This window comes from Salmo salar, chromosome ssa27 (genome assembly GCF_905237065.1).
Source record: "Salmo salar chromosome ssa27, Ssal_v3.1, whole genome shotgun sequence".
NCBI lineage: Eukaryota > Metazoa > Chordata > Actinopteri > Salmoniformes > Salmonidae > Salmo > Salmo salar.
Genome location: NC_059468.1, coordinates 8,091,856 through 8,118,182, shown reverse-complemented (window position 1 = coordinate 8,118,182; position 26,327 = coordinate 8,091,856). Strand labels below are relative to the sequence as shown.

Below are 26,327 nucleotides of genomic sequence, written 5' to 3'. Positions count from 1 at the left end.
AATTGTTGGAAAAATGTAGATGTCCTAAACGACTTGCCAAAACTATAGTTTGTTAACAAGAAATTTGTGGAGTGGTTGAAAAACGAGTTTTAATGACTCCAATCTAATGGTATGTGAACTTCCCACTACAACTGTATATGTTATTTAATCATTTCATCCAACCTGCTTGCGCACATCTACGTAGCCAGGCACTAAAATAGAACTTGGTTCTATATTTGACACGCTGCAAGTCCCGCCTCTCCCATCTCATTGGTTTATAAGAGCATATACCCACGTGGGTGAGTGAAAGCTGAACTGAGGTCCGCACTCCAATCCAGTTGTTGGTAGTAATGCACCTTAAAGTTGGTTACCAACCGCCATATAAAGTCCAAAGATGAAGAAGAAGAAGAAGACTGAAGGAGGAGAGTTTAATAGAAACTAACTAGGTTTACCATTTCATCTGTGGATGAATTGTCAGAGTAGAGGACCTTGTGCATTTCAGATAAAATAACAACCCAATGTTTATATCCCAGGAGAAATTAGCTAGAAACAGCAAGCTAGCTAAATGGCCATGAAGGTTTCATGCTTTCGACCGGTCCTCCAATTAATATAGTTGGTTCAGAGTTCGTTTTGATATTTCAACCTTCATGTCCTGATCGGTCTGGTGTGGATGGACAAAATCAACATGCACGGAATGGCGGACGCACGAGAGTGCCCGGTCTAGTCAGCATGTTAGTCACGCAATTTTACATTTAAGTAAGATGTTTGGTGAAGTATTTTTCAATGAAAAAATGTGCATGCCAACGAGTCGTCTATTGTTCAACTACAACAAAGACTATTGAAGAATCCCTACTGTTGACCAATCACCGACGAAGGGGCTTGGTCTTCGGCTCTGAACTTCGGCTTGCCCCCCCCCAAAAAAAGTGTTCCCCCGAACAGCCAAAATAACCCTCACCGAAGTTCAAAACTAACAAAAACGTCACAAAATGTCATAATGTATGCACCAACTCTACCGAACTGTTTCGGCTGGGAAGCATGCGGACCCCTTATGACACAAACTATGTAATAAATACAAGCATCTATTGTTAGACAATGGTATTTATGTTGCAATGTCTTCCATAAAGTCTATGTACAACAAAATAATCAAATCAATGAATAGATCTTATTCATTCTTGCATCCTGGACAATCATGACATCATGAATAATTCCAGAGAAATGTATTGGTGCATTTTACCTGCGGGAGCAACTAAGCAGCACAAGAAGCCCAGTGATAGGAAGAGGAGATGTGGCTGTGTCAATCGAGGTCGACTCCAGCTGAACAGGTTCTGATATGCATAGGACATTTTCCACAAGGACCAAGGACCTGGACAGAACAGAAACAGTTGTCAGGATTGTACAACATTACTAGCCTGGAAATCCAGACCAAATTCCGCTCAATAGTAAAACAATAGTGAAGCGTAGTATGCTTCAGTCTGGATTTCCAGGCTACAACATTACACCACCTTGATATAATTCAACACCGGCACAAACCAGGCGCTAAGCAGGGATTGACATTTAAAGTCTGAAAGGCGGCCTCCCGAGTGGTGCAGTGGTCTAAGACACTGCATCGCAGTGCTAGCTGTGCCACTAGAGATTCTGGGTTCGAGTCCAGGCTCTGTCGCAGCTGGCCGTGACCAGGAGACCCATGGGGTGGCGCACAACTGGCCCAGCGTCGTCCAGGTTAGGGGAGGGTTTGGCCGGCAGGGATATACTTGTCCCATCGCGCAATAGTGACTCGTGGCGGGCCGGGCGCAGGGCACGCTGACACGGTCGTCAGGTGTACGGTGTTTCCTCCGACACATTGGTGCGGCTGGCTTCCGGGTTAAGTGGGCATTGTGTCAAGAAGCAGTGCGGCTGGGTTGGGTTTCTGAGGACGCACGACTCTCAACCTTCGCCTCTCCCAAGTCTGTACGGGAGTTGCAGCGATGAGACAAGACTAACTACCAATTGGATTCCACGAAATGGGGAGAAATGGGGTAAAAAGTAAATACATTTTTTTTTTTTTTTAAGTCTGACAAACAAGTCAGGAGTATTTTTGGTTGCCCCTAAGATTAGGATCAATTTTGAGAAATTGTAAATGAGTTATTTCCACGCAGAAGAACCATATACTGCCTGCCTTTCACCTACACATAGGGGAGGAATCAGAAAGATCACTACTGAAAGTCTTTGTATTTTGGTTGGTTTCTGTCAAATAAATCTCAGAGCAGGCTCTGACCGCCATAAATTGTCCGTCTTTCACTTAAACAAATGGTGCGGAACCAGAAAGATCCGTTTTAGGCTACTGGAATTCTTTGCAGTTTGGTGGTTTGCACTTCTTTAAAAAAATGTGCACCTGCCCAATGAAGCATCCTCAGAGCAGGCTCAACATGTGTGACTATTCAGTTCACTTACCCTAGGCAATAGCCCAACCTCTACTGTAAATCCCAGCTAAGGCGAATGTACACATTGTATCATTTCAGGACATACATTTTTTTTTTTTTTTTAAAGAGTCAGACAGGTGATCAAATACAATTGCGCGCGTTAAGGTCACAATCTTTTATAGTACAGTATATTTACCTTTCTCCTGGCCAAGCGGTGGAAGAGGGTGGAGACTGAATGCAGCTGGAGTTAGCTGATGTGGGGAGGGAGGTGAGGTGAAGGGTGAAGACAGGTCAACACCAGCAGTATGTGGAAAAGCTGCTTCAACATGACACTCCACCCTGACCCTCTACTGCCCTGGTGGAGGAGGAGAGGGGGAAGAAAGAGGTTTTCCTGGAGATGTTTTATAACGTAGTAACGAGTGGCTGTTCTATAAGCACTTGTAACAGGCTTCGGTTTAACAGAAATTCTGTTTTGAGAGACTAATGAGCATTGTTAAATATCTGCCTGACAGGTGTCGTCAGTGTTGTCTCTCCACCCACTGACCTAAGCGTTCACTTCCATGCGCTCTTCTTCTGAACATTGTTTATTGTAAAGGGTGAGGTGCTAATGGAATGTGGTTAAGCCACATTTCAAATGTTGAAGGGACAGCAGAACAGCAGGTGGACTGCATTTTACAACAGTTATTAGTCATTATACTGAAAACAATTATCTGTATCTATCTTTGATAGATTTTTTTAATTATGAAAACACAAGATGTCAGCAGGTACCAAACACGCATGATGAAAAAGGCCTTTCAAAAATGACATCAACATGTGGAGAGTTTCAGGTAATTTCCAACAAGAATCTTTTTGCACTTTTTTGTAACTGGTCATTTCCATGTAAAAGGGCCCATAAGCACCAACGTGTGAAGTTCATAGGAACATGTCAAATAGGGAGTAAAATGAAACATAAGACATATATACATTTTTCCACCATTTTCCATCCTACAAATTAGGAATGAGCAAAGGCTTTGATTTCTTGTCAAACAGATGGAAAAAAGGGGTCTTAGAAAACATCTCCCAGAAAAAGTCTTAAAGGGCCAATATGCAGTTGCTACATGAATTTTTTAACTAATAAATGAACGTCATGAACCCATTGATTCTAAAAGAATACAACATAAATGCCTAACGAGCTAACTGTTGTACTCCATCAGAACCCAAAATATAAGCTTGTTTTATACATTACATTTTATTTGTCACATGCAGTGAAGACAACGGGTGTAGACTTTACCGTGAAATGCTTGCTTATGAGCCCTTCCCAACGATGCTGATTTAAAGAGGAATAAAATACATACAAATTAAGCTATACAGTGCATTTGGAAAGTACTCAGACCCCTTGACCTTCTCCACATTTTGTTACGTTACAGCCTTATTCTAAAATGTATTAAATTGTTTTTTTCCCCCTCAATCAATCTACACACAATACCGCATAATGACAAAGCAAACACAGGTTTTTAAGAAATGTTTGCAAATTTATTCAGACCCTTTACTCAGTACTTTGTTGAAGCACCTTACAGCCTCGAGTCTTCTTGGGTATGACGCTTCCAGCTTGGCACATCTGTATTTGTAGAGTTTCTCCCATTCTTCTCCTCAGATCCTCTCAAGCTTCCCTGTGGTTCAGTTGGTAGAGCATGGTGTTTGCAATGCCAGCATGGTGTGTGCAACGCCAGGGTTGTGGGTTCGATTCCCATGGGGGGCCAGTACAAAGAAAATTATATAAAATAAAAAGCTGTTTGAAATGTATGCATTCACTACTGTAAGTCGCTCTGGATAAGAGTGTCTGCTAAATGTAAAATGTAAATGTCAAGCTCTGTCAGGTTGGATGGGGAACGTCAGTGCACAGCTATTTTCAGATCCCTCCAGAGATGTTTGATCGGGTTCAAGTCCGGGCTCTGGCTGGGCCACTCAAAGACATTTAAAGTCTTGTTCCGAAGCCACTCCTGCATTGTCTTGGCTGTGTGCTTAGGGTTGTTGTCCTGTTGGAAGGTGAACCTTTGCCCCAGCCTGAGGTCCTGAGCGCTCTGGAGCAGGTTTTCATCAAGGATCTCTCTGTACTTTGCTCTGTTCATCTTTCCCTCGATCCTGACTAGTCTCCCAGTTCCTGCCGCTGAAAAACATCCCCACAGCATGATGAGTGCTGCAAAGATGGTTGTCCTCCTGGAAGGTTCTCCCATCTCCACATAGAAACACTAAAGTTCTGTCAGAGTGACCATCGGGTTCTTGGTCACCTCCCTGACCAACGCCCTTCTCCACCGATTGCTCAGTTTGCCCGGGCGGCCAGCTCTACGAAGAGTCTTGGTGTCACGTCCTGACCAGTAAAGGGGTTATTTGTTATTGTAGTTTGGTCAGGACGTGGCAGGGGGTGTTTGTTTTATGTGGTTTGGGGTTTGTTGGGCTATGTAATTATGTAAGTGGGGTGTTTGTTTTGTGTGTTCCGGGGTTTGTTGGGCTATGTACTTATGTAAGAGGGGTGTTTATTTTATGTATTCCGGGGTTTTTTGGTCTATGTTCTATGTTAGTGTATTTCTATGTTCAGTCTAGTCTATCTATTTCTATGTTTAGTTCATTGGATTGACCTTCAATTGGAGGCAGCTGTCCCTCGTTGCCTCTGATTGAAGGTCCTATGTATAGGGGTGTTTGTGCTATGGGGGTTTGTGGGTAGTTGTCTCCTGTTTTGTGTCTGTGCACCTGACAGGACTGTTTAGTGTCGTTTGTTGTTTTGTATACTTGTTTCTTTTGTTTTTTCCTTCTTTTAATAAAAAAAGAAGATGAGTATACGTGTTCCCGCTGCACCTTGGTCTAATCCTTACGACGCCCGTTACACTTAGTGGTTCCAAACTTCTTCCATTTAAGAGTGATGGAGGCCACTGTGTTCTTGGGGCCCTTCAATGCTGCAGAAATTTTTTGGTACCCTTCCCCAGATCTGTGCCGCGACACAATCCTGTCTCAGAGCTCTACGGACAATTCCTTCGACCTTATGGCTTGGTTTTTGCTCTGACATGCATCGTCAACTGTGGGGCCTAATAAAGACAGGTGTGTGCCTTTCCAAATTATGTCCAATCAATTCAATTTACTACAGGTGGACTCCAAACAAGTTGAAGAAACATCAAGGATGATCAATGGAAACAGGATGCACCTGAGCTCAATTTTGAGTCTCATAGCAAAGGGTCTGAATACTTATTTACATAAAGTATCTGGTTGTTTTTTTTAAACCTGTTTTCGCTTTGTCATCATGGGGTATTGTCTGAGGAAATGTTTATTTAATCAATTTTAGAATAAGGCTGCAACGCAACAAAATGTGGAAAAAGTCAAGGGGTCTGAATACATTTCCGAAGGCACTGTATACAGGGAGTACAAGTACCACATCAATGTGCAAGTGTACGAGGTATTAAGTAGATACAGTATGTACAATGTTTGAAAACAAAGTACATGTAAACAAACACTGTATAGCCTTAACTATAATTTGGATATAATTGATGGTCAGTCCTTGCATCCAACCTTTATCCACTTGTCTGAAGGACAACTTGGGGTGGCAGCGTAGCCTAGTGGTTAGAACGTTGGACTAGTAACCGAAAGGATGCAAGATCGAATCCCTGAGCTGACAAGGTACAAAATCTGTTGTTCTGAACAAGGCAGTTTACCCATTGTTCCTAGGCCGTCATTGAAGATAAGAATTTAACTGACTTAGCTAGTTAAATAAAGGTAAAAAAATAAAAATACAGGTTAATGTCAAGCACTGCATGTTTGTTTTTAAAAGTCTCATGGATTGCAGGCCTACTTCAAACGCCACAAAATACAGCACTGCACGTTTAAAAAAAAATCTCTTTACCTGACTAGCTTTTCAAAGATGTCTAGAAATGTACACATTTTGTGCTCTTGTTGGAAGCAATTACTCCCCTATTGCTGACTACAAATGATCTATAACTGGCTAATAACTAACAAACTAGCAAAGGAGAAGAACAAAATGTGCCCGTGGCTATACGCAGCTCTCGCTTTGATCTCAAAACAGGCGCATCTACTCATGGTGTAAACACATTCCAGTTCAAAGTAAATGGCACAGATCCATATATGCAATGGTCTATTTGCATATAGGGCTCCTGCAGCTGTGATTGTTTATGCCGCTCCGGGCTATGTAGAGTACGGCTGAGTCATGCATGTCAATGCAATAGAATCCTACTCCAATGCGTTTTGCCTAAAACAAGTTCGTTTTGTTTCGGTATGTTACATTGAAAGTGGTTAATATTGAGTTGATTCGATCACAATTGGCACAGTAAAGGGAAACGTTGATAGTGTTAACAGGGAAAACTCTAGAACGTCGGTCACCAACCAAGAACACTGAGTCAAAATGCAAGCTGAGATCTACCGCTCAGATTTGTTGTTGTTGACGTGACTTAAAAACGTAAACCTATGCAACATTAACCAATTAAAAACAGTACTGTAGCAATGAGGTTTGTGCAGTAAGCTATAGGATCAATACATTATCACCGCATATTGGCTTTGCTTGAATTGCTCTGCCAATGCATTGTTGTTCAGGCCATTTTCTTTTTGTCATATAAATTTTTTTGAGGTAGGCTATATGATCACACCAGTAATAGATCCGTTGTTGTATTACTTATGAAGCACAACTGAGCGAGCATACATTTAAATCATTTGCGTTATATTTTTATTTTACTGGGCTGATGGAGCCTGCATCTGACGGTCAGCCTCAGTGGAGGCAGAGGCAGCAGACTGAGGGTCCGCCTCTCCGCTGACACTGACCAAAAAGGGACACCGTCTTCCAGCTGATGGCGAAACTCCAGTCGCACCGGATTACTTCTGCCTCATGCACAAATTAATGTTGTTACGCCTATGAACAGAGAAAGTGAAATATTCCTCAATATATAAAAAAAGACCCAAGTCGCTAATAATAACAACAACAACGCAAGCCTATAGATACACTTTCCTACTCGTTCATTACTGCTGCAGTGCTTGTTGACGCGCTGAGTGGAAATAGGAAGAACGCAGATTTCATGGCTTATAAAAGTGTTGAATACAAAGTGTTGACAGTGCTGAGTAAGAACTTAAACATGAACTCATAAAAACAGCAGCTCCGTGATGTATTCGTTGACAGTCTCTCTTTAGTCTGGTTTGAAAAGTTTCAAAATCTCACAGTATCAACTTTGCTGTAGATTTCTTATGCTTGCTACGTTACTGCAGACATGGTAATCTGAGCCAATCCGACTGGCCAGCGGTAGGCCTATAGTGCACTTGATTGGCTCTCTGGCCCGCCGTGAAGGTAGAATTTGTACCTACAGTTTTTTACAGAAAAGTTTGGCCATTGACTAGGAAAGCCTTTGATCGCGATCGACCGGTTGGTGACCCCTGCTCCGTGGCGGCCTCGGGGCTACTCCGTGTGCATGCACGCAGCTTAGAGGGAACATTGCTGCCAACTACCATCAACACTTACGTTCAATTTAGGATTTTTTTTTTTTAAATATGCCTTCTGTAAATTTGGGAAACATTACTTGAAGTACTGTTACCAAAATCCCACATTTCTTCAAGATATTTCCACATTTCTCACCCTCACGAGGGAGGAAAATGAAAATTCACAGAAGTAACATGTAAATGTATTCCTATCATTTAGTTAGTGTTTTTACTGATATCAATTTGTTTATGAATTAAGTGATTAAAACTTTAAATTCTGTTACCAAATTGAATTGGATACATAGCAGTCACAAACCACAGTTGGGTCGCCTGCACCTGTTCTCCCTTCCACTGACATACTGTTAACTTCAGCTGTTTTTTCACTTTCTGTCATCTGGTGGTTAAAGCAAGAGGTTGAGAAGTCTGGACAAGCCCTCCTTCTCACTCTCCAATCAATGTCACCTTATCTGGCTCTTAGTGACACCTACCCATCAGCCCCCTCTCGCTGGATGTCCTTTGGGTGGTGGACCATTCTTGATACACACGGTAAACTGTTGAGCGTGAAAAACCCAGCAGCGTTGCAGTTCTTGATGCAAACCGGTGCGCCTGGCACCTACTACCATACCCTGTTCAAAGGCACTTAAATATTTTGTCTTGCCCATTCACTCTGAATGGCACACACGCAATCCATGTCTCAATTGTCTCAAGGCTTAAAAATCCTTCTTTAACCTGTCTCCTTCCCTTCGTTTACAGTGATTGAAGTGGATTTAACAAGTGACAGCAATAAGCGATCATAGCTTTCACCTGGTCAGTCTGTCATGGAAAGAGCAGGTGTTCTTAATGTTTTGTACACTCAGTGTATGTCTATTATACTCCTATAGAATTATAACAAGGCGGAATGCTCACCACATGTTGAACATCTAACCCAAGTAGAATAACAGTAGGCTACTATTTTTTCCCTTCACAATTCCTCAGCAAGTTCTTACAGGAAGTTTAGAGAAAAAACAAAACAATAATCAGCATGAGCACATTTAGTTTAGGTTGGAGTAGAAAGCATTCCCATGGCATGGGGAATAGGCTCTCACACACACGGCATTTTCTGACTGATTATCGAACTGAGAGTATGTGGCAACTGCTGAGCTAGAAAGTCATTTAATATCAACCTCCCACTTACATGCAAACCTGCATGATATTGGTAATTTCTCGGAACCGCATTACAGAAAGCAGATCATGCCACACTTACATCCGCCTCAGTCTTATCAACAGTTGCATCCTGATAATGAAACCAACTGCGATGACAGCTGTCACAAAAGCCTGGCTTTTAGAAGTTGTTTCTGGCTTTAGAAGTCCAAATGGTTTCGTTCCAGATCTTCTAGGTTGCTTTCATATAACACAAAAATCTACAGGTAAAAAAAAAAAATACTTAGATATCTAAAACTCGAAATAATTGTTTATTTGCATTTTGGCAGCGCAGTGGTTCGAGATCAGTCGTGACGTGGTGGCTGCACCCTCCCTCTGCCATGTGACGCGGTCACTGGGAGGCCACCTCTGTCGTCAACTTTTTAGACGCAAGTTCCCATGAGAAAAAAAAAAAGCAAACAAGGATCTATGCGATGGTCAACTTTAGATCCGGGCAAGGCTGGTAAGGTTTCACTGGCTTTTTCTTCCTCCTCCCTTTCTCGCAGCAAGGCTAATGAAGAAGAAAAAAAAATCGCTCGTAAATCCACTATTGGCTGCTGTAGACAGACAATTCAGAGGAACACTTTCTCAGATGACAGAATGCCCCCAGTCTTTGGCGCTGCCTCGTTTAAAATGACGACACATTGAGATTATTAATATACATTTCAAACCCTGCAAATGAAACAAAATGTATAATAATCACAAAGAAGCCTAGAATTATGGCCCATAAGAAAGTTAGGCAATTTTGTTTTACAAGTTGAATTTAGCCATAGGCAAAGCATGCCACTCATCTCTAAAAACCTGCTTCACAGTCGACATTAGAAGTAGCCAAGGTTGTGCAGTGGACACTGACAATTATCTATGGCTGAATACAGACAACAGTCTACCATTATAATCATACTGATACATATGCTATTGATATTCAGCGCGACAGGTGTAGCAATGACATATCTCGGTATAATCCTGGATCACCCCGTCCAGGCACCAGCAGTTTGACATCAGCAGTTTATCATGGTGTGGCTTTAGAACCTGGCATCATTAGCCCACTCACTGATCGAATGCACGCAGTTTATCGTGCGCAAGACGTGTCACGCCACTGTTTTAATGTATGGGAGAATATATGCATAAACTCACCAGTCGTTGTAGGAAATGTTTCGCTTCCTATGCTTGAACTAGGATACGTCGTAGTTTGTCGCTGTTCACTATGGGTCATCTCTTACTGACACCGCTGTGAAGCAGGCAAGAATAACTGAGTATTTCCGGGTCACAGATATATGGACTCTTTCAGAATAAGAGTCCCGTCCTGTATACTTTCTCAATGAATAATTAGGGCGAAAATTATAGAACATTTGTTATTATTGCCAATCATCTTAAATCCAATGAGCACTTCTCGTTTCCAAATCTAGAGTTTACACCCCGAATAGCGTTGCTGCTCATTTTGAGGCCCTTAAAGTTTGCCCAATACATTTAAATCCAACAGTTGTTTCGTATTGGACAAATATTGCACCCTAGACAATCAATTGTTTGTCCATAAAACCAGGGTCCTGCCTATTCACTAGAGTCCCTAGCATACAAAACAGAGTGAGTTTGAACAAAATGTTTGCGTGGGGATTCTGGACACCCAACAAATATGGTACAAATATAGCAATGTACAGGAAAAACTATCAATTGTGTCCATAAAACCCAACCTCAACACCAGAGTGCAGTCTGCACTTTCGTACTGTCACTGTAAGGCTCTGCTGACTGACGGGCTAATTCAATACTACATTTTAATTACAAAGGAATACATTAACTATTTTAGTTTACTCAATGTTTGCTTCCAGTGTGAAATAAAACGCCATCCAATCCAGACTTGCACTCTTGGCTTGCCCTATAATGGAGGTGCCAAATTCCGAGTATTAGCAGGTGATTATGTGGGTGAGACGCTAACTGCTTAAGCGAAACAATGTGATCAGTAGGTGGAGTGTTAACTGACTGGCATACCTGTAAATGACCTACATTATCCTAATGATGATCAGCAGGCTGCAGACTTTACACATTTAAATCTTTCCAAGGCCAGCTATATGTGCCAAAACATGCATCAAGTCAAGAGTTTTGGCTAGACAAATAAAATGTATATTTTGAGTCAGTATCCTAGTAAGATCATGTCAGTATCCTAGTAAGAATCACCCATTCACATTAAAAAAAAATGACGTGGAAAGAATGTTGATTCAACCAGTTTGTGCCCAGTGGGCTGACTCTACCAAGAGAGGATCTTGCATACAATTTGCAACTTCTGTGTTACTGTTCATGATCAATTTCTTTAAAAGCGTTTGATTTATTAACTTCATCGTGATATAATTTGTTATGAATAAATTATGCTTTTTTGAAAATATGTACTTGTTGTATATTTTCCAAAGTTTCCACCAGAAGGAAGATATTTGGCTTTTACATTCTAAGCTATTTTGGTATGCAATGCATCCTATGACGCAGGTGTTTGTTCAAACTCACCTGTTTTATATTCTAGTGAGTATACTGGAACCTGGTTTTCTGGACACACAATCAAGAGATTTCCTGTAGAGTGCTATATCAAATTAATTCAAATGTTATTGATCGTGTACACACACTTTGCAGATGTTATTTTGGGTGTCGCGAAATGCTTATGTTCCTAGCTCTAACAGTGGAGTAATAGGCTACCAAACAATACAAAGCAATACACGCAAATCCCCCAAAATAAAAAGAAAGTAATAAAGACATAGAAATATTACAACGAGCAATGTCAGAGTCTGGAATATAAATCTGCACAGTGGCGACCCATCAATTTTTGAGCCCAACATTTTTTGGGGTCTGCTTGCCTGTTTTGCATGTTATATTGGCATTAATACGTGTCACATATCAGTTTGCAAACATTGTAAAAATATATATAATTGAGTTAATAAAGCTGGATACAAACATGGTCTCTTTTGTTTTTTTGAGTAAGGCGACTCCAAAATGCAGGTGTTTCATCCTAGCTCAGTGCTTTCTGTGGTGGTGGGGCAAGCCAGCAGTAAATATGGAGCGTTGCGCCGTGATTGGCTCAGTATTCTGTCACTCATGGGGACACTACGTCACCGCCAAGTCTAAGGGTAGATCTCGAAAACTCAAGCCCCTTGGGTGCTGCCATAGAGTTACATTAGAAGTGCCCATCCAAGAAGGCTCAAGGTCATTGGCCACAGATAAAATTATGTTAAATCACGTTATATCTACTGTAGCTTTGATTGGACTGATCATGTCAGCATCATACCTTCAAAATCTTAGCTAACAGTCATCATAATGAATCAAGTCGACAATCTACTGGCAAATCCTTTTTAATCCTTGTCATGTGAAGAGAAATAATGAAGAGAAATTATAGATAAAATGTATCGGTGCTCATCGGCCGTTGGACATAAACATTACACAACAAGTTGGAAATCGCAAATTCAAGTGGCTAACTGCAAGCATTGCAAAGCAAACATTAGCCTACTATTCAGTGGAGTAGCTGTGTGGTCCCAAGTCTAAGATTAAGGGTTTCTTTTCCTAGTTTAAAATGATAAACATTTAACATTCGCCATGCTGTCAACGAAGCATGATTTGTGCCATGCTCAAAACAGCACCTCGGAACTGCAAAATTTGACTTTAGGATAAAAAAACGAGCTACAACTGGGAAAATACGTTTTGGACTTTCATCCAACTCGGAATTGTAAATCGGGAACTCGGGCCTCTTTCTAGAGCTATTACCTGAAGATCACTGACATCATCATGATTCAACCTTTTTTTTCATGAGTTCCCAGTTGTCTTGAAGCACCATAAATCCAGAGAATGCCAGACTTTGATGACACAATTTAGCAACTAAGGACCACCGCGCCACCTTCCTGTTCAAGTGAGCACAGCACAACAAGGTGAGTCCAAAAATGTATTGTATGCTGCTGCAAAAATTATGTAATATGCCAGGGAGATATGTATACTGGATCTAAGAAAGTAATACTAAGTGTATGTTGTGTAATAAGCTGTTAGTATCCCATGTGTCTCACCCTAATAATTTGGTCTATTTTAACCTCTTAATTTTGCCTACTGTTCTGACTTGGTGGTGCACATGTAGCCTATAACCTGTTTTAGAGAAATGTAATTATTGAATATTGTAAGAGCTTTCATTGTCTGCTTATATGCCCCCTTTATGAGGCGGCATATAAGCTGGTGCACGATATCTAAGGAAGTCTCGAGCTATTGCTCGCCTGAGGTAGAGTATCTCATGATAAGCTGTAGACCACACTACCTACAGAGAGAGTTTATCTGTATCCTTTGTAGCTGTTTACATACCACCACAGTCAGAGGCTGGCACTAAGATAGCATTGAATGAGCTGTATTCCGCCATAAGCAAACAAGAAAACGCTCACCCAGAGGCAGCACTCCTAGTAGCCGGGGACTTTAATGCAGGGAAACTTTAATCCATTTCACCAAATTTCAATCAGCATGTTAAATGTGCAACCAGAGGAAAAATAACTCTGGACCACCTATACTCCACACACAGAGACGCATACAAAGCTCTCCCTAGCCCTCCATTTGGCAAATCAGACCATAATTCTATCCTCCTGATTCCTGCTTACAAGCAAAAATTTAAGCAGGAAGCACCAGTGACTAGATCAATAAAAAAGTAGTCAGAGGAAGCAGATGCTAAGCTACAGCACTGTTTTGCTAGCATAGACTGGAATATGTTCCGGGATTCCTCCGATGGCATTGAGGAGTACACCACATCAGTCATTGGCTTCATCAGTAAGTGCACTGATGACGTCGTCCCCATAGTGACCATACGTACATACCCCAACCAGAAGCCATGGATTGCAGGCAGCATCCACACTGAGCTAAAGTCTAGAGCTGCCTCTTTCAAGGAGCAGGACTCTAACTTGGAAGCTTATAAGAAATCCCACTACGCCCTCCAACGAACCATCAAACAGGCAAAGCATCAATACAGGACTAAGATCGAATCGTACTACACCGGCTCTGACGCACGTCGGATGGGGCAGGGCTTGCAAACCATTACAGACTACAAAGGGAAGCACAGCCGAGAGCTGCCCAGTGACACGAGCTAAACTACTTCTATGCTCGCTTCGAGACAAATAACACTGAAACATGTATGAGAGCACCAGCTGTTCCGGAAGACTGTGATCACGCTCTCCGCAGCCGATGTGAGTAAGACCTTTAAACAGGTCAAGATTTTAAACAGGATGTGTACTGCGAGCATGCACTGACCAACTGACAAGTGTCTTCACTGACATTTTCAACCTTTCCCTGTCCGAGTCTGTAATACCAACATGTTTTAAGCTGACCACCATAGTCCCTGTGTCCAAGAACACTAAGGTAACCGGCCTAAACAACTACTGACCCATAGCACTCACGTCTGTAGCCATAAAGTGCTTTGAAAGGCTGGACTTCCTGACGGGCCGCCCCCAGGTGGTAAGGGTAGGTAACAACACATCCGCCATGCTGATCCTCAACACAGGGGCCCCTCAGGGGTGCGTGCTCAGACCCCTCCTGTACTCCCTGTTCACTCATGACTGCATGGCTAGGCATGACTCCAACACCATCATTAAATTTGCCGATTACACATCAGTGGTAGGCCTGATCACCGACAACGATGAGACAGTCTATAGGGAGGAGGTCAGAGACCTGGCCATGTGGTGCCAGGACAACAACCTCTCCTTCAACGTGATCAAGACAAAGGAGATGATTGTGGACTATAGGAAAAAGAGGACCAAGCATGCCCCCATTCTCATCGACGGGGCTGCAGTGAAGCAGGTTGAGAGCTTCAAGTTTCTTGGTGTCCACATCACCAACAAACTATTATGGTCCAAGCACATCAAGACAGTCGTGAAGAGGGCACGACAAAACCTATTCCTCCTCAGGAGACTGAAAAGATTTGGCATGGGTCCTCAGATCCTCAAAAGATTCTACAGCTGCACCATCGAGAGCATCCTGACTGGTTGCATCACTGCCTGGTACGGCAACTGCTTGGCCTCCGACCGCAAGGCACTACAGAGGGTAGTGTTAACGGCCCAGTACATCACTGCGGCCAAGCTTCCTGCCATCCAGGAACTCTATACCAGGTGGTGTCAGAGGAAAGCCCTAAAAAATGTCAAAGACTTCAGCCACCCTAGTCATAGACTGTTCTCTCTGCTACCGCACAGCAAGCGGAACCACAGCGCCATGTCTAGGTCCCAGAGGCTTCTAAACATCTTTTACCCCCAACCAATAAGACTCCTGAACATCTAGTCACATGACTACCCAGACTATTTGCAGTGCCCCCCCCCCCACCCCCACCTCTCACCCCCTCTTTACACCACTGCTACTTTCTGTTGTCATCTATGCATAGTCACTTTAATTTCTCTACCCACATGCACATACTAGCTCAACTAACCGGTGCCCCTGCACATTGACTCTGTATCGGTACCTCCCTGTATATAGTCTTGCTATTGTTATTTTATTGCTGCTCTTTAATTACTTGTTATTTTTATCTCTTATTCTTATCCCTGTATTCAGCGCATGTGACTAATAAAATTTGATTTGATTTATTTATCCTACGGTTCTGACTTGGTGTACAGGGAGAACACTGTAAGAACGGCCCATTATCTAAATTCTGTCGTTGTACATTTCAAAAGTGCTGAACAAATAGTTCTATTGACTACGTCCGTCCTAGCTCGCTCATTAATGTCTTAATTGAAATGACGGCTTGCCTCTTATCCGCTTGTTGTCCCCTTATGCCATAGTTTGTACATCTCAATTGTCAGTAGAAACCACATTTGTTTCACCTTTCTGGCACTGGCGTTCTGCTAGCGACCCACCTCTACATCATCTGGTGAAATTGCAGAGCGCCAAATTCAAAATACAGAAATAGTCAAAATAAACATTCATAAAAAATACAAGTGTTACACATCGGCTTAAAGATGAACTTCTTGTTAATCCAGCCGCTTTGTCAGATTTCAAAAAGGCTTTACGGCGAAAGCATACCATGCGATTATCTGAGGACAGCTCCCCGCTTACAAAAGCATACAAACATTTTACAACCAAGTAAAGGAATTACAAAAGTCAGAAATTGCGATAAAATTAATCACTTACCTTTGAAGATATTCATATGGTTGCAGTCACAAGAGTCCCAGCTACACAATAAATGTTTGTTTTGTTCGATAAAGTCCCTCTTTATACCCCAAAAACTCTGTTTTGTTGGCGCATTTTGTTCAGTAATCCACTGGCTCAAGGGCGGTCAAAACATGCAGACGAATACATCCTAATAGTACAGGTAAAATTCGTCGAAACATGTCAAACAATGTTTATAATTAATCCTCAGGTTGTCCATTGTCTAAATAATTGATATTATTTCAACCGGACAATAGCGTATTCAATAGAAAGGAAAAACATAGAAGGGGGCACACTCGGTCATGCGCGCAAACCAGCACTGCATGATTCTACAGTCCACTGACAGAAAGGTCTCATTCTTCTTAGTTTCAGGCTTGCTTTCTGAAAAATTATGTCTAAAGACTGTTGGCATCTAGTGGAAGCCATAGGAACTGCAATATGGGTCCTAACCCATTAGATACTCTATAGGCATTCAATTGAAAATACCCACATAAAAAAAAATCCCACTTCCTGGATGGATTTTCCTCAGGTTTTCGCCTGCCATATCAGTTCTGTTATACTCAGAGACATGATTTTAACAGTTTTGGAAACTTTAGAGTGTTTTCTATCCAAATCTACTAATTATATGCTTCTGGGCCTGAGTAACAGGCAGTTTACTTTGGGCACGCTTCTCATCCAGACGTTGAAATACCGCCCCTAAGCCATAAGAAGTTTTAAGCAAGTCAGCCATGTTTTTTTAAAAGGCAGTAAATGAGCTTGGCTCCCAGGTGGGTGGGCCTATGCCCTCCCAGGCCTACCTATGTGAAAATCATAGATTAGAGCCTAATGAATGTATTTCAATTGACTGATTTCCTTAACTGTAACTCAGTAAAATTGTTGAAATGGATGCATGTTGCATTTATATTTTAGTTCAGTAAACACATATATATATAAAAATATATATATTTGAATTGAACTTTTATTAACTAGGCAAGTCGGTTAAGAAGAAATTCTTATTTACAATGACGGCCAAACCCGGACGACGCTGGGCCAATTGTGAGCCGCCCTATGGGACTCCCAATCACAGCCAGATGTGATAAAGATAGGATTCGAACCAGGGACTGTAGTGACACCTCTTGCACTGAGATGCAGTGCCTTAGACCGCTGTGCCACTCGGGAGCCCATATGAAGTGGGTAAAAGAGCGTGTAAACATGATCAAAGTGACCAGTGTTCAATGACTATCTACATAGGGCCGGGTGGTAACAGTGACTCAAGTTCAGGGCAGGATACTGGGCAGAGGCCGACTAGTAGTGATTATTTAACAGTCTGATGGCCCCAGCTTTGATATACCTGTACTCTCTCGGCCTTCTAGATGGTAGCGGGGTGTAAGGTGCCGACACAATGTACAGGCAATTATGTACGATGCAATATGTCCGTCCAATATGAAAAAACTTTCTGTTTTTAAGCTGACTGGCCACTCTTTAAGTGGCGCAAAATGAGCAGCAACGCTCATTGGAGTGTAAACTCTGGATTAGGAAACTAGAAGTGCTCCTGAGTAGAATTGACCCCAGTTTTACTACGACTCAACATATAGGCAATTATGTACGGTGCAATATGCATGTCCAATTAGAAGAAAAAAAACATACTAAACATTGTGCAATAGGAATGTGCTAAATAACAATGGGATTTAAATGTGTTTTCTAAAGTTTATTATAATATTAATTTATTAGCCAATTTAAAATAAAAAAAATTTAACTAGGCAAGTCAGTTAAGAAGAAATTCTTATTTACAATGACGGCCTAGGAACAGTGGGTTAACTGCCTTGTTCAGGGGCAGAACGACAGATTTGTACCTTGTCAGCTCGGGGATTTGAACTTGCAACCTTTCGGTTACTAGTCCAACCACTAGGCTACGCTGCCACCCCAAAACTATTATTATTAAATGTTGTTAATGACCTTAGCGGCCTATAGGCCTAATATATTATTATTAACACTAGCATTATAAATAATGTTTGGTTATTTGTATTGCTGATGTTACAATAATAACTATCTAGTAATCATTACTTTTAATGGTGTTAACAATAGTGTCATTGTTATAAGATTTATGCTATCAAACCTTAAGTTTTTTTCTTTTTTTGATATTGTTAAACAAAATTCCGCTAACATTTCCAAAATACATGTTATGAATTTCGACCATTTGTATAATTTATTACCATCTTCATTGCGGGACTTTTATTTTCAAGGAAAATCGCCGAAGTCACGGCCTTGCTAGGTCTTGCTTATTCTTGCTGGCTTCTCAGAGGTCTTGTTTGCAGCGTTTGCGCCTTTACTCGGAAATAAACCCGAACACGATTAATCCAATAATTTCCGTCTCGCCCAGCCATGTAATTGCAAACGATTGGAATAATATATTTTTACCATGACAAAACACAATATTATCAAAGAACATTAAAATTGATAATAAATCATGTGCAATTTCGCTTTGCCAATACAAAAATATAAACGTCCCCCGAACGGAACACCAACCAAAATGTCGACCTTACATGTCAAAGAAGCTAATCATGATTGACTGATTATTATATTTTAATAATGTTGATTGGTTGTTGTAACAATCTTTGTTTTGACAGCTGACTACGGTGGATCTCATTCTCATGTGCAGTGCGGAAAGTTTAATGAATCACTAAAGAGCGCGGCTAGCCTAAATGTGAGAATATTTGTAGATACTTGCACTAACTTCATGGATTATTTTATCACAGTAGTTTTTAATGTATGCCAAATAAATTGCTAAAAGATATGTACGCTGAACGTAAACAATACGAGTTATCTTAGCCCCTTGACCATGACTCTCAGTTCGATTCCATTACACTAAAGTGATGAAGGCGTCTTCTGTACGGGGCGGGGGAAGAGCCCCAACGCTCGGTCTGAACATTACCACTCATCGCTTGCGCTAGCGTTTGGCTAGCATAAGGACCTCATTTTTCATATCAGTCAGAAATAATTTTCAAAAAACGTTAAATTGATACACACATTTTTAGGGTTAGTGTTTGCACATGGCCATATCTCCCTGTTACAGCGCGTGTTGTTATGGAAGACAGAGGGACCACCTGTGCTAATTAGCTATCTAGCATGCTCCTAACACAACAGTGTACAGCAATGTAAAAATAGTGAAACTTAATTTTTTTTTTTTTAGATAAAACTAACCTAAATATATTCACGTCACAAAATAATTGACTAAAACACACTGTTTTGCAATGAAGGTCTACAGTAGCCTCAACAGCACTCGGTAGGGTAGTATCACGGTGTAGCTGGAGGACAGCTAGTTTCCATCATTCTCTGGGTACATTGACTATAATACAAACCTTAAGAGGATCATCTAGCGCTGCAGTGCATAAAATGTGATGAGTAGTTGACTCAAAGAAAGATAGACAATAGTTTTAACAGTTTTGAACAAATTCATTTATAAACAAAAATGAAGGAGAAGTGCAAGAGAGCTAGCTGTATTTAGTTGTATTTTTTTCACTTTCACATCAGATAGTATGGTGACAACATGCAGGCTGTGTAGCGGTTATGATATGAAGGTTTGGCTTGGAATGTTTTTTTCGTCTGATCACAGACAGCTGATGTGTTCTGCACTTAAGTCCACAAGCGGAAGGGGAAAGGTGAGAGAAGGAGAGCGCATAGATGTGAGAAGGAATTATACAACGAGCAAAGTGATCATGCTGTTTGTATGTGGCTGCTATGAAAGTGAACTGTCTTTGCGTGTGTTCATTCCACCCATTCTGTTGAAAAACATTTCTTAAACGGAAGCAAATGGAATGAAACGGGGATAAACATTCCTGAAATTGCCCAATAGAAACTCGTTTCGTTTATAACTGTTGGACTAATGATTACACCCTAGATCAGCTAAATACAGGCAAGAGTGTGCAAGGTGGTATTGAATTTGTCACTGTCACCTTGATTACTCAAATGTTTCTCTAAACCTGTGCACCTACATTGTAAACTTTCATTCATAGGCTAGGTTGTAGCAACCTCATGATGGGTGCAGGGAACATTTGAGTATCATGTAGTAGTCTAAACCTATCGATGTTACGTTGAGCTGGGTGAAAGGAATATGAATGACGGTCATCCAATATGCTGTAATAGAAAAAAAGCCATGCTCATGAAAAAAAATCTGGCGTTCTCCCTCATCTTAAACAGCACCGACCCCCACTGGTGTACAGTAAGTGTGTCTTTTGCATTTGTGAAATTATTTTGATGGGCTATGAAAGTAAAGTGCTTTATGTTTCTAGAACCATATCGTAATTGAGAATCAGTTAACTTTTAGATGGAGTATTTGGCTGTTTTGGCAGCCAGAGCCAGTCTGCCTCTGAAATAATATAAGTTCCTAGGACCTTAAGGAATAAGGTAACGGTAATGTTAGCCTCCTTTAAAAGTAGGGACATCAAACGTTGTCTGCTGCACATACACTGGAGGATCTAGACTAGATTGCCAGGTTAAATAGTTTGAGTGCATTTTTAAACTCTCCAAATGGTTAAATGAGTGAGAAATATATGTCATTGTTAGTGCTGAGCGATTATTGCTTTTTGAGGTCGGTTTGATTTCGGTTCGATTATTTTAAAATTATCTTGGGTTTCGATTATTTTGGTTGAATGCTGTAACACAGAATAAAACGGTTAATAAATGGCCCATTATGGTAGTGACTGTCTATTACTTCTTATCACTTACTTATTAACCATAATTTATTCACATTACTTTAATAAAATATTTTAGTTGTGTATATTACATTTGTTTTATTTGAATACTTTATCTCATTCCAAGTCGTCGTCTCATCTCTATTAAGCTGCTGCCTATGCTGTCTGACAAAAATCACTATTTTGTAGTTCTTCAAAGTAAATAAAGCATATTATTATGACTGCTGAATACCAACTATCAATCATTTAGATCATGTATTTTCAGGTAAAGACACCTTGTGAAGCAACAGCTGCTCTCTATATCCCCCTCAAGATTGTACATTCTAATGTCTCTTCAGTAGCTGGCATAAAATAAACACAGACCAGTAGATGTGCAGTGGATTATTGTCATTGTAGTTAATTAGCACTTTTTTTATGCACTAAACTATGTAGAATATTGTCCTGTTGGAAACTACAACTCCCTACTACATTGCACAGTTCAGGGTGGATCGGATTTATCTCTAGAGAAACTGTGCAATATGTTGGTCAATTAGTTGTTTAAAAACTGAAAAATAACCTACATTTCAGTTAATCGTTAGATATCATCCTAAACAACTTGCCCTCTAAATACACCTCTGCTGTTTTCAACCAAGATCTCAGCGATCACTGCCTCATTGCCTGCATCCGTAATGGGTCAGCGGTCAAACGACCTCCACTCATCACTGTCAAACGCTCCCTGAAACACTTCAGCGAGCAGGCCTTTCTAATCGACCTGGCCCGGGTATCCTGGAAGGATATTGACCTCATCCCGTCAGTAGAGGATGCCTGGTTATTTTTTTTAAAATGCCTTCCTCACCATCTTAAATAAGCATGCCCCATTCAAGAAATTTAGAACCAGGAACAGATATAGCACTTGGTTCTCTCCAGACCTGACTGCCCTTGACCAGCACAAAAACATCCTGTGGCGTTCTACATTAGCATCGAACAGCCCCCGTGATATGCAACTTTTCAGGGAAGTTAGAAACCAATACACAGGCAGTTAGAAAAGCCAAGGCTAGCTTTTTCAAGCAGAAATTTGCTTCCTGCAACACAAACTCAAAAAAGTTCTGGGACACTGTAAAGTCCATGGAGAATAAGAGCACCTCCTCCCAGCTGCCCACTGCACTGAGGATAGGAAACTCTGTCACCACTGATAAATCCACTATAATTGAGAATTTCAATAAGCATTTTTCTACGGCTGGCCATCCTTTCCACCTGGCTACCCCTACCCCGGTCAACAGCACTGCACCCCCCACAGCAACTCACCCAAGCCTTCCCCATTTCTCCTTCTCCCAAATCCAGTCAGCTGATGTTCTGAAAGAGCTGCAAAATCTGGATCCCTACAAATCAGCCGGGCTAGACAATCTGGACCCTTTCTTTCTAAAATGATCTGCCAAAATTGTTGCAACCCCTATTACTAGCCTGTTAAACCTCTCTTTCGTGTCGTCTGAGATTCCCAAAGATTGGAAAGCAGCTGCGGTCATCCCCCTCTTCAAAGGGGGGGACACTCTTGACCCAAACTGCTACAGACCTATATCTATCCTACCCTGCCTTTCTAAGGTCTTCGAAAGCCAAGTCAACAAACAGATTACCGACCATTTCGAATCCCACCGTACCTTCTCCGCTATGCAATCTGGTTTCAGAGCTGGTCATGGGTGCACCTCAGCCATGCTCAAGGTCCTAAACGATATCTTAACCGCCATTGATAAGAAACAATACTATGCAGCCGTATTCATTGACCTGGCCAAGGCTTTCGACTCTGTCAATCACCACATCCTCATCGGCAGACTCAATAGTCTTGGTTTCTCAAATGATTGCCTCGCCTGGTACACCAACTACTTCTCTGATAGAGTTCAGTGTGTCAAATCAGAGGGCCTGTTGTCCGGGCCTCTGGCAGTCTCTATGGGGGTGCCACAGGGTTCAATTCTTGGGACGACTCTCTTCTCTGTATACATCAATGATGTTGCTCTTGCTGCTGGTGAGTCTCTGATCCACCTCTACGCAGACGACACCATTCTGTATACTTCTGGCCCTTCTTTGGACACTGTGTTAACAACCCTATAGACGAGCTTCAATGCCATACAACTCTCCTTCCGTGGCCTCCAACTGCGCTTAAATACAAGTAAAACTAAATGCATGCTCTTCAACCGATCGCTGCCTGCACCTGCCCGCCCGTCAAGCATCACTACTCTGGACGGTTCTGACTTAGAATATGTGGACAACAACAAATACCTAGGTGTCTGGTTAGACTGTAAACTATCCTTCCAGACTCACATCAAACATCTCCAATCCAAAGTGAAATCTAGAATTGGCTTCCTATTTCGCAACAAAGCATTCTTCACTCATGCTGCCAAACATACCCTCGTAAAACTGACCATCCTACCAATCCTCGACTTCGGCGATGTCATTTACAAAATAGCCTCCAATACCCTACTCAATAAATTGGATGCAGTCTATCACAGTGCCATACGTTTTGTCACCAAAGCCCCATATACTACCTACCACTGCGACCTGTACGCTCTCGTTAGCTGGGCCTCGCTTCATACTCGTCGCCAAACCCACTGGCTCTAGGTCATCTACAAGACCCTGCTAGGTAAAGTTCCCCCTTATCTCAGCTTGATGGTCACCATAGCAGCACCCACCCGTAGCACGCGCTCCAGCAGGTATATCTCACTGGTCACCCCCAAAGCCAATTCCTCCTTTGGCCGCCTCTCCTTCCAATTCTCTGCTGCCAATGACTGGAATGAACTACAAACATCTCTGAAACTGGAAACACTTATCTCCCTCACTAGCTTTTAAGCACCAGCTGTCAGAGCAGCTCACAGATTACTGCACCTGTTCATAGCCCATCTATAGTTAGCCCAAACAACTACCTCTTCCCCGACTGTATTTATTTATTTTTTGCTCCTTTGCACCCCAGTATTTCTACTTTGCACATTCATCCACTGCAAATCTACCATTCCAGTGTTTTACTTGCTATATTGTATACTGCTCAAAAAAATAAAGGGAACACTTAAACAACACAATGTAACTCCAAGTCAATCACACTTCTGTGAAATCAAACTGTCCACTTAGGAAGCAACACTGATTGACAATAAATTTCACATGCTGTTGTGCAAATGGAATAGACAACAGGTGGAAATTATAGGCAATTAGCAAGACACCCCCAATAAAGGAGTGGTTCTGCAGGTGGTGACCACAGACCACTTCTCAGTTCCTATGCTTCCTGGCTGATGTTTTGGTCACTTTTGAATGCTGGCTGTGCTTTCACTCTAGTGGTAGCATGAGATGGAGTCTACAACCCACACAAGTGGCTCAGGTAGTGCAGCTCATCCAGGATGGCACATCAATGCGAGCTGTGGCAAGAAGGTTTGCTGTGTCTGTCAGCGTAGTGTCCAGAGCATGGAGGCGCTACCAGGAGACAGGCCAGTACATCAGGAGACGTGGAGGAGGCTGTAGGAGGGCAACAACCCAGCAGCAGGACCGCTACCTCCGCCTTTGTGCAAGGAGGAGCAGGAGGAGCACTGCCAGAGCCCTGCAAAATGACCTCCAGCAGGCCACAAATGTGCATGTGTCTGCTCAAACGGTCAGAAACAGACTCCATGAGGGTGGTATAAGGGCCCGACGTCCACAGGTGGTGGTTGTGCTTACAGCCCAACACCGTGCAGGACGTTTGGCATTTGCCAGAGAACACCAAGATTGGCAAATTCGCCACTGGCGCCCTGTGCTCTTCACAGATGAAAGCAGGTTCACACTGAACACATGTGACAGACGTGACAGAGTCTGGAGATGCCGTGGAGAACGTTCTGCTGCCTGCAACATCCTCCAGCATGACCGGTTTGGCGGTGGGTCAGTCATGGTGTGGGGTGGCATTTCTTTGGGGGGGCCGCACAGCCCTCCATGTGCTCGCCAGAGGTAGCCTGACTGCCATTAGGTACCGAGATGAGATCCTCAGACCCCTTGTGAGACCATATGCTGGTGCGGTTGGCCCTGGGTTCCTCCTAATGCAAGACAATGCTAGACCTCATGTGGCTGGAGTGTGTCAGCAGTTCCTGCAAGAGGAAGGCATTGATGCTATGGACTGGCCCGCCCGTTCCCCAGACCTGAATCCAATTGAGCACATCTGGGACATCATGTCTCGCTCCATCCACCAACGCCACGTTGCACCACAGACTGTCCAGGAGTTGGCGGATGCTTTAGTCCAGGTCTGGGAGGAGATCCCTCAGGAGACCATCCGCCACCTCATCAGGAGCATGCCCAGGCGTTGTAGGGAGGTCATACAGGCACGTGGAGGCCACACACACTACTGAGCCACATTTTGACTTGTTTTAAGGACATTACATCAAAGTTGGATCAGCCTGTAGTGTGGTTTTCCACTTTAATTTTGAGTGTGACTCCAAATCCAGACCTCCATGGGTTGATAAATTGGATTTCCATTGATTATTTTTGTGTGGTTTTGTTGTCAGCACATTCAACTATCTAAAGAAAAAAGTATTTAATAAGATTATTTCATTCATTCAGATCTAGGATGTGTTATTTTAGTGTTCCCTTTATTTTTTTGAGCAGTGTATTTACTTCGCCCCCATGGCCTATTTATTGCCTTTACCTCCCTTATCTCACCTCATTTGCTCACATTGTACATAGACTTATTTTTCTACTGTATTATTGACTATATGTTTGTTTTACTCCATGTGTAACTCTGTGTTGTTGTATGTGTCGAACTGCTTTGCTTTATCTTGGCCAGGTCGCAGTTGGAAATGAGAACATGTTCTCAACTTGCCTACCTGGTTAAATAAAGGTAAAATAAAAATAAAATTATCGCTCAACCCTTAGGAATTCTATTGAATCTGGTATTGTTGGTAAACATTTTCTCACCCTTATATTCACAATCCTTTCTGTTCTGTAGATCACACAATTGTGGCCAGCTCGACAGTCCGACGCTGTGCCGCATCTTTGAGGCGGTGGGGCTGAGTCTTCCAGTTCGCCTGCTGGTGACTGCAGTCCGGGGGAGTGATGCCTCCGGCTTGCCCCCAGAGGAGCATCTGTCTCTGGGCACAGCTCTGCTGGCTGTCCTCAGCTCCTCACCACCATCCCTCTACTGCTCGGGCTGCTGGTCGATGGGCCCAAATGGAGCCCGCAGAAACAAGCACCAGGCTAGACAAGAGATGGAACCAGACCAGCCAAGCCAGACTGAACAGTCATCACAGAGCACGAACACTACCAGGAGTCTGCAGGAATCAAAGCACCAGCTCAGGATGCGAAGAGCCCTACAGGCTCTGAGGAAGGTACTGTAGAGAATGGAGCTCCAACTTCCCATTCAACAGTCAAACAGCAACTTCACACAGCCGTTGAGGAGTGGGACAACATTCCACAGGGCACAATCAACAGCCTGATCAACTCTATGCGAAGGTGATGTCACACTGCATGAGGCAAATGGTGGTCACACCAGATACTGACTGGTTTTCTGATCCACGCCCCTACCTTTTTGGGGGGTATTTGTGACCAACAGTGGTGG

At 42.4% G+C, this 26,327-nt stretch overlaps 1 protein-coding gene and 1 long non-coding RNA gene across 6 annotated transcripts in view; one reads left to right on the top strand and one right to left on the bottom strand.

Annotated features, from left to right (window-relative positions):
- The window catches only part of LOC106588470 (dyslexia-associated protein KIAA0319-like protein), a 27,534-nt gene extending 17,267 nt beyond the window's left edge, over positions 1 to 10,267 (bottom strand). Inside the window, exons 1-3 of one of the 5 annotated variants that reach the window (XM_014177542.2) lie at positions 10,134 to 10,233; positions 2,575 to 2,733; positions 1,214 to 1,342 (exon numbers count right to left, since the gene is read on the bottom strand). In XM_014177542.2, the coding sequence (XP_014033017.2) occupies positions 1,214 to 1,322 (109 nt within the window). In that variant the 5' untranslated portion in view covers positions 1,323 to 1,342; positions 2,575 to 2,733; positions 10,134 to 10,233. Of the gene's footprint in view, positions 1 to 1,213; positions 1,343 to 2,574; positions 2,734 to 9,063; positions 9,351 to 10,133 lie in introns of those variants that run through there. The other 4 variants (XM_014177545.2, XM_014177543.2, XM_045709828.1 and 1 more) reach the window with 4 other exon arrangements.
- LOC123730987 (uncharacterized) lies at positions 9,338 to 26,327 on the top strand. Its single transcript, XR_006762497.1, has 4 exons — positions 9,338 to 9,462; positions 12,781 to 12,895; positions 25,557 to 25,610; positions 25,719 to 26,327. It is a non-coding gene; the product is annotated as an uncharacterized lncRNA (long non-coding RNA).